The 6995-nt window shown below is 56.7% G+C and overlaps 1 protein-coding gene across 1 annotated transcript; it reads left to right on the top strand.

Annotated features, from left to right (window-relative positions):
• Window positions 1-76: 76 nt before the first annotated feature.
• Window positions 77-6482, top strand: FTSJ3 (FtsJ RNA 2'-O-methyltransferase 3). Its single transcript, XM_010165598.1, has 19 exons — window positions 77-118; window positions 311-390; window positions 535-634; window positions 793-987; window positions 1068-1183; window positions 1707-1811; window positions 2319-2419; window positions 2496-2576; window positions 2665-2817; window positions 3167-3302; window positions 3410-3615; window positions 3730-3850; window positions 3937-4030; window positions 4276-4423; window positions 4525-4601; window positions 4753-4855; window positions 4994-5177; window positions 5281-5375; window positions 6112-6482. The coding sequence occupies exons 1-19, from the start codon at window positions 94-96 to the stop codon at window positions 6299-6301; spliced, it is 2310 nt and encodes a 769-aa protein (XP_010163900.1). The 5' UTR covers window positions 77-93; the 3' UTR covers window positions 6302-6482.
• Window positions 6483-6995: the final 513 nt, after the last annotated feature.

Genomic DNA, 6995 nt, shown 5'->3' with positions numbered 1-6995 from the left:
CCAAACACAGTTCAGGGCTGGGGGTTCTCCTGGGATCCTGCTGTAGCTTTGTTCCTCTCTGTTCTTTCCAGGCTGCAAGTGGCTTCCAAATTCATGCCAGTTTCCAGTTTGATCATTGGTGAGTGATGGGACCTGGCAAGAGGTGGGTTGGGGACAGGGACCTCTACTGCAGTCCCTAGGTGTGGCCAAAGAAAGAGAATCCTGGATTGAGGGATCTGGTAGGAGGAGAGGGTGGGTGGGGAAGCCTCGTGGGATGGGCTGGAGCTTGGTTTGGAAGGGTTGTGGTGTTCATATCTCTTCCTTACACCAGGGGTGGACTTGGTCCCCATCAAACCCATCCCCAATGTGGTGACACTGCAGGAGGACATCACCACTGAGAAATGCCGCCAGGTAAAAACCTCTCTCCTCTACTCCAACCATCACACCTCGGTCTGGCAGGACCATGGTGGGGTCCTGAGCTGAGCTGGATGGGGGAACTGCCCGGTGGTTCTTGCAGAGGGGTTAGTGGGACCAACATCTGCCTCCATCCCTCAGGCCCTGCGCAAGGAGCTGCAGACGTGGAAGGTGGATGTGGTGCTAAACGATGGAGCACCCAACGTGGGAGCCAGCTGGGTGCATGATGCCTACTCCCAAGGTGAGGCTCACCTGGGGCTGGCCTGTGGTCTGGGGGGTACAAGGACAGGCACGTGTCACATCCCAGTGGGACAGGGTGACAGTGGTGTGTGCTGTGGGACAGGGAGCTGCGTGGTGGGGACAGTGACAACTGCTGACTGCTCTTCTCCTCTGTTCCAGCCAACCTGACCCTCATGGCTCTGAAACTGGCTTGTGAATTCCTCTGCAAAGGTGGCTGGTTCATCACCAAGGTTTTTCGTTCCCGGGATTACCAACCACTCCTCTGGATCTTCCAACAGTTCTTCCACAAGGTCCAGGCCACCAAACCCCAAGCTTCCCGCAATGAATCTGCTGAGATCTTCGTGGTGTGCCAGGGTGAGCCAGCCTGGAGGACCTGCAGCTGTTGGGATGGGACTGGGAAAAACCTCCTGATGTCTTTGATTCCTTCATCCCAGGGTATCAGGCTCCAGACAAAATCGACAGCAAGTTTTTTGACCCCAAATATGCCTTCAAGGAGGTGGAGGTTCAGACCAAGTCCATTAGTGAGCTGGTCAGCAAAAAGAAGCCAAAGGTAGGAGATTGACTTACTGGGCAGCAAGGCCAAACACACACAAAAAAGCCTGGAGATTGGGGCCAAAGAGATTGTAATAAGCAAAGTAGCTCAGGAAAATGAAAGATCTTGGGATGCAAAGTGGTGGAAGAACCAGTTTTGGGGAGATTTGCAGCCTTAGAAGGTGGTGTGGTGTTAGGGAAGTGATGAACAGGTTGTGAGGCTGGGGAGGGATCGGTCAAACCCTCCCTGCAATAGTTGGCTGCTGGGTTTGTGTCTTTGTGAGGTGGCTTTAGGACAGGGGACACTAAAGGCCATGTCAGGTGGCCTCAGCTGGGCACAAACCTGTGACACTGTCACCTCTCTGTCCCTCAGATGGGACTGGGACATACCATGGAGCGGGCAGGTTGGGGCTTCCAGTGTGTGGGCACATCTAGGTGGACACTGCAGTGAGACATGAGTTATGTGACATCATCATCCTTTAGGGATGGTTGAAGCTGCTTTTGTGTCCTGCTGTGACTCACACAGCTCCATCCTCCTGTAGGCAGAAGGGTACACAGATGGTGACATGACCCTCTACCACCGCTTCACCCTGATGGACTTCCTCAAGGCACCCAACCCCGTGGACTTCCTCTCCAAGGCCAACGAGGTGAGTTCCTGAAGCAAAGGGGACCTTGGTGGCCCCTGAGTTGTCCCCAGGAGCACAGAGCGATGAAAAGAGGGGACCAGGTGCCCCAGCAGTGACCCCATTCCTGTTCTTGGGGGAGCAGGAGGCAGGGCAGGACCTACCTGGGGTTTAGCCACTCGATCTCCTTTATTTTATAAGTTGATTGTGGAAATGGCTTGAAACTGGAAGAGAGGAGATGGAGATTAAGTATTAGGAAGAAATTGTTTGGTGTGAGGGTGGTGAGACAGTGTCCCAGGTTGGCCAGAGAAGCTGTGGCTGCTCCTCCCTGGAAGTGTTCTTGGCCAGGCTGGATGAGGCTTTGAGCAACCTGGTCTAGTGGAAGGTGTCCCTGCTGCTGGCAGGGGGGTTGGGACTGGATGAGCTTTGAGGTCCCTTCCCACCCAAACCAGTCTGGGATTCTGTGATTGTCTTTACCAAAGGCAGGGAATTAACATATGTGCTTAATTAATTTCCCTCTGCTCTATGCAGATCACACTGGAGGACGGTGAGCTGGAGAATCACAGTTCCACCACGGAGGAGCTGCGTCAGTGCTGCAAGGACATCCGCGTGCTGGGACGCAAAGAGCTCAGGTACTGGTGGGGACTGGGACAAGGTGTTATGCCAGGGCCTGGTGAGTGTCTCTAATATTTTTGCCTTCCCACACAGAGCTCTGCTGAACTGGAGGACAAAGTTGAGGCGTTTCTTGGCCAAGAAGCTGAAAGAACAAGCGAAGGAGCTGGATATCAAGTAGGAACAGCAGGGCTGCCCCCGGCACCAACGCGGTGAGGTGGGTCTGGCACCAGGAAAGATGGTCTGAGCGCCTTCCTTTTGGCAGCCTGAGCTCTGGTGAAGAGGAGGAAAGCAAAGAGGAGGAGAAGGAGAAGAAGACAGCGCCGAGAGCCGCAGCTGATGAGGCGGTGAAAGAGGAAGAGGAGGTAGAGCTGGCGTTGGCTGAGATGAAGGCTGAGGAGCTGGCAGAGTTAAAGAGGTAAAAAGAGCTCAGATGAGGAGAGATGGGGGATGACCTGGCCAGCAGAGCACAGGGGACTCCAGCCATGGGGACAGAGGGTGGCAGCATCAGAGCCTGTTCCTCTGTGGACAGCGGGTGGCGTTTGTGGGTCTGGGGTCTTCAGGGTCATCTGCTTCTCCAAGCAGGTGAAGCAGCTGTTCCAAGCTGGCATGGGCCCCCTTTGCCCCAGGGTTGGGGACCCCTCAGAGAGGGATGACAGGGCTGCTGAGTACCCAGTGCTGGGGGAGATCTGTCACCAGTGTGGCAGTGGATGAGCCCCTGGGATGGGGGAGGCAGCGCAGCCTCATTCCTTGGCCTTCTTCTGCAGAAAGAAGAAGAAGATCCTGAAGGAACAACGGAAGCAGCGTGAGCGTGTGGAGCTGAAGATGGACCTCCCTGGTGTCTCCATCGCTGATGAGGGTGACACCAGCATGTTCTCCCCCCAGACTATCCACAAGACCCCGGTGTGTGGGGCAGGGGGAGGCCAGGCTCCCAGAGCCATCGGGACCAGGACAGTGTGGGCACGTGACTGACAAACTGCAGCTTGTGACTCGTGTCACTTGCATTGCAGCTGCTGAACGAGTTGACCCGGGGGGACATGGCATCAGCAGATGCTCTCCTGGAGATAGGACCTGGAGATGATGACATTTGCATCTCAGATCATGAGGAAGATGATGATGTGTCCCTGGCCAGTGATCTAGACCCAGAGGAGCTGGTGGAGATAGAGGCCCGTCAGCGCCGGCTGGAGCGGGAAAGGCGAGAGCAGGGTGCAAAGAGGTGAGAGCCAGGAGATGCTTCCCTGGGGCAGCGGCTTCCTCTGGAGCATTTCCAGCAGTGGGCAACACCCCCATCCTGACTGGGAGGCACTGGTCCTGCTGCTGTTTGTCACAGGGTGAAGTTTAAGCAGAAGGAAGAGGAGGAGGAAGGGGAGGAAGAGGAGAATCCACTGCTGGTGCCTCTGGAGGAGAAGTCAGTGCTGGAGGAACGACAGACCAGCCTGTGGTTTGGGAAGGTGGGTCCCACTGAGGCAGAAATGACAGGCCAGCCTCAGTCCCAGGTTTGCCCTGTGTCCCCTGACCCGCTGCTCCCCATCCGCAGGACGCCTTTGCTGGCATCGAGGACGATGCAGATGAGGACCTGGAGCTGGGGCAGTCGCAAATGTTGGCTGAGAAACAGCGCGAGACTCAGAGAGGTGAGTAGGGGGCTGCAGTGCTGGAGGGGGCACAGAGGGACAGCCTCCCCCCAGCCCAGTCTGGGGCACTGGATCAAACCACAGTGTGGATGCTGCTCTGGAGATCTCCAAAGGTTGCTTCCAGCCTGTACCATTAACCAGTTAATGAGCTGGTATTAATATATTAATGAGCTGGGTTTCTAGAGGAACACTCTGCAGTGGGCTCTGCCTCAACCCTTCCTCACCCAGTGCTTCCTGCTCCCCAGACAAAGCAACAAAGAAAGGACAGAAGAAGAATGTTCCCCAGGAGGCAGCTCCAGCTGAGCCACCGCCAGCCCCAGACCCAGGACCTGACGCTGGTAAAGCGCAGGATGAGCAGAGCAGTGATGATGACAGCAGCAGTGATGAGGAGAGGTGAGAGCTGAGGGGGATAGTCTTGATGTTCTCCCACAGCTCCACGCTCCTGGAGAGCAGGGAGGTGAGGATCCCAGCCCTGACCACTCTCCTCTCCACAGGCCACTGACACCGGTGGGGAGAAAACAGGGCCGTGTCGAGCCATGTGGCTTTGAGGTGGTGCCCATTGAGGACCCAGGTGAGTGAGGGGTGCTGTGTGCACCCATCTGCACCCAGTGACACCTTGTGAGTCCCTCTTTAGGGCCAGGGGGCAGGTTCAGACCATCCCTGTCTGGGCTGGTGGGGCTGCTGGCAGATAACCCAAGTTTTAATCTGTCCATGTGCTGCAGTGAAAAGAGCCCGTGTCCTGGATGCAGAGGGCCTGGCACTCGGCTCTGTCATTGCCACCTCCAAAAAGGCCAGGAGGGACCTGATTGATGACTCCTTCAACAGGTACTTGGAGCTGCAGGTGCTGGAGGGGGAACAATATTCAATCTCCCAACAGGAGACAGGCGATGAGGGTGGCAGATATATCAGTGTGGGGACCCTACATCCCCCTCACAACTCACCCGAGTGTCCTCCCCCACTCAGGTATTCCTTCAATGAGAATGAGGGAGAGCTGCCAGAGTGGTTCACAGAGGAGGAGAAGCAGCACCGGTGCAAGCAGATCCCCGTGGACAAGCAGACGGTGGAGGCCTATCGGCAGCGCTGGCGGGAAATCAACGCCCGCCCCATCAAGAAGGTGGCAGAGGCCAAGGCCCGCAAGAAGCGGCGGGTGAGTGGGGCTGTAGACCTCAGACCTGTGCTCTGTTCCCCTTCCCAGGTGCTCTCTCCCTCCTCTGATTCCCCTTTGTCCCTCACTCTCCCTGTCCCCACAGATGCTGAAGAAGATGGAGCAGATGAAGAAGAAAGCAGAGGCCGTGGTGAGCACAGTGGATATCTCGGAGAGGGAGAAGGTGGCCCAGCTTCGGCGGTGAGTGGTGATGCTGTGATCCGTATCCTTCGTGTCATGCTGGCCTTGATTGCAGGGACAGCTCCTCCACCTTACCCAGCAGGGCTGGCAAGGGCTGGGCTAGATCCGGGTGTAGGGTGAGGGGTGGGAGAGCAAGCAAAGGGGCCCTGACTTGGGGCACAAAAACCCAGGGGTTTGGTGGGACCCAATAGTGCTCATTGGATAGCAGCTAAAACAAGTCCAGAGGAGGCCACCAGGATGATGCGAGGGCTGGAGCAGCTCTGCTGTGAGGACAGGCTGAGAGAGCTGGGGCTGTTCAGCCTGGAGAAGAGAAGGCTCCAGGGAGATCTTATAGCACCTCCCAGTACCTGAAGGGGCTCCAGGAAGGCTGGGGAGGGACTTTTCATAAGGGCAGTTAATGACAAAACAAGGGGAAATGGGTTTAAACTGAAAGAGGGGAGGTTTAGATGAGATATTAGGAAGTTCTTCACTGTGAGGGTGGTGAGACAGTGTCCCAGGTTGGCCAGAGAAGCTGTGGCTGCTCCTCCCTGGAAGTGTTCTTGGCCAGGTTGGATGAGGCTTTGAGCAACCTGGTCTAGTGGAAGGTGTCCCTGCTGCTGGCAGGGGGGTTGGGACTGGATGAGCTTTGAGGTCCCTTCCAACCCAAACCAGTCTGGGATTCTGTGATTCTATGATATGTCCCAAAGCCAAATGGGGTGCTGGGGTCATGGTCTCACCTTTTCCCTTTCTCCCACAGCATCTACAAGAAGGCTGGGCTGGCCAAGGAGAAGCGACAGGTCACCTACTTGGTGGCTAAGAAAGGTGTTGGACCTCGAGTGCGCCGTCCTCCCGGCGTCAAGGGCCAGTTCAAGGTTGTGGACAGCCGCCTGAAGAAGGACGTGAGGGCTCAGAAGCGCAAGGAACAGAAGAAAAAACGTCATAAGTGATGTGGGACCAGCTCTGTCCTCACTGAGGGACTTGCCTTGGGACAGGGATGGCTCCTGTCCTCCCACCACGGCTTCAGGAGCAGCCAGCTCACCCTGCCACTGTGCCCCATCGTGGGGACCAGGCTGTGACTCAGCCACATGTTCCTGTTGGTGCCTTGATGTGACATCGACACCCTTCCTGTGCTGTGTGGCCACATCTCCAGGTCTCTCACCGTTGCCATCTCTGCTGGGAGACTCTTGCCCTGCAGAGGTGGCACAAACATCCACACCAGCCCTCGCTGTCCCCAGAGAGGTTGTGGCTCAGGGGGAGGTGACTCCCTGGGCCGTATTGGTCACTGGGGTGGCAGGACAGTGGGTGCTGAGCCCTGAGGCAGGTGGGTGTTGGTCTTGCACAGAGCGGCTCCTCGGTTACAGCAGAATTAAACCCTGGCCTGAGGCTGCACCAGGATGTGTCCTGTGTCTTGATGGGCCTATGCTGTGAGCTGGCAGGTCCCTTCATGTGCTGTTTGGGAGAGAGCAGCGTAGGGTGGATGGGGGTCAGTGCACCCACCTTTGCCCACCTCGTTTTCTCTCTGGCAAAGAAGCTGAAGAACAGTTGACCTGCCCTGCAGCCAGCTGGCCTGACATCACAGAATCCCAGACTGGTGGGGTGGGAAGGGACCTCAGGAGATCATCCAGTCCAACCCCCCTGCCA

The sequence above is a fragment of the Antrostomus carolinensis genome, unplaced genomic scaffold (assembly GCF_000700745.2).
Source record: "Antrostomus carolinensis isolate BGI_N321 unplaced genomic scaffold, ASM70074v2 scaffold35123, whole genome shotgun sequence".
Lineage (NCBI taxonomy): Eukaryota > Metazoa > Chordata > Aves > Caprimulgiformes > Caprimulgidae > Antrostomus > Antrostomus carolinensis.
The sequence above is the reverse complement of the archived record's forward strand: the minus strand, read 5'-3'. Positions and strand labels throughout refer to the sequence as shown.

Excerpts from the sequence above, each read along its gene's own strand:
- FTSJ3 (XM_010165598.1), top strand. The coding sequence starts at position 94 with ATGCCAGTTTCCAGTTTGATCATTG. Across the intron at positions 3,303-3,409 it reads AGACTATCCACAAGACCCCG|CTGCTGAACGAGTTGACCCG; the intron begins GTGTGTGGGGCA and ends CTTGCATTGCAG. Across the intron at positions 4,031-4,275 it reads ACAGCGCGAGACTCAGAGAG|ACAAAGCAACAAAGAAAGGA; the intron begins GTGAGTAGGGGG and ends CCTGCTCCCCAG.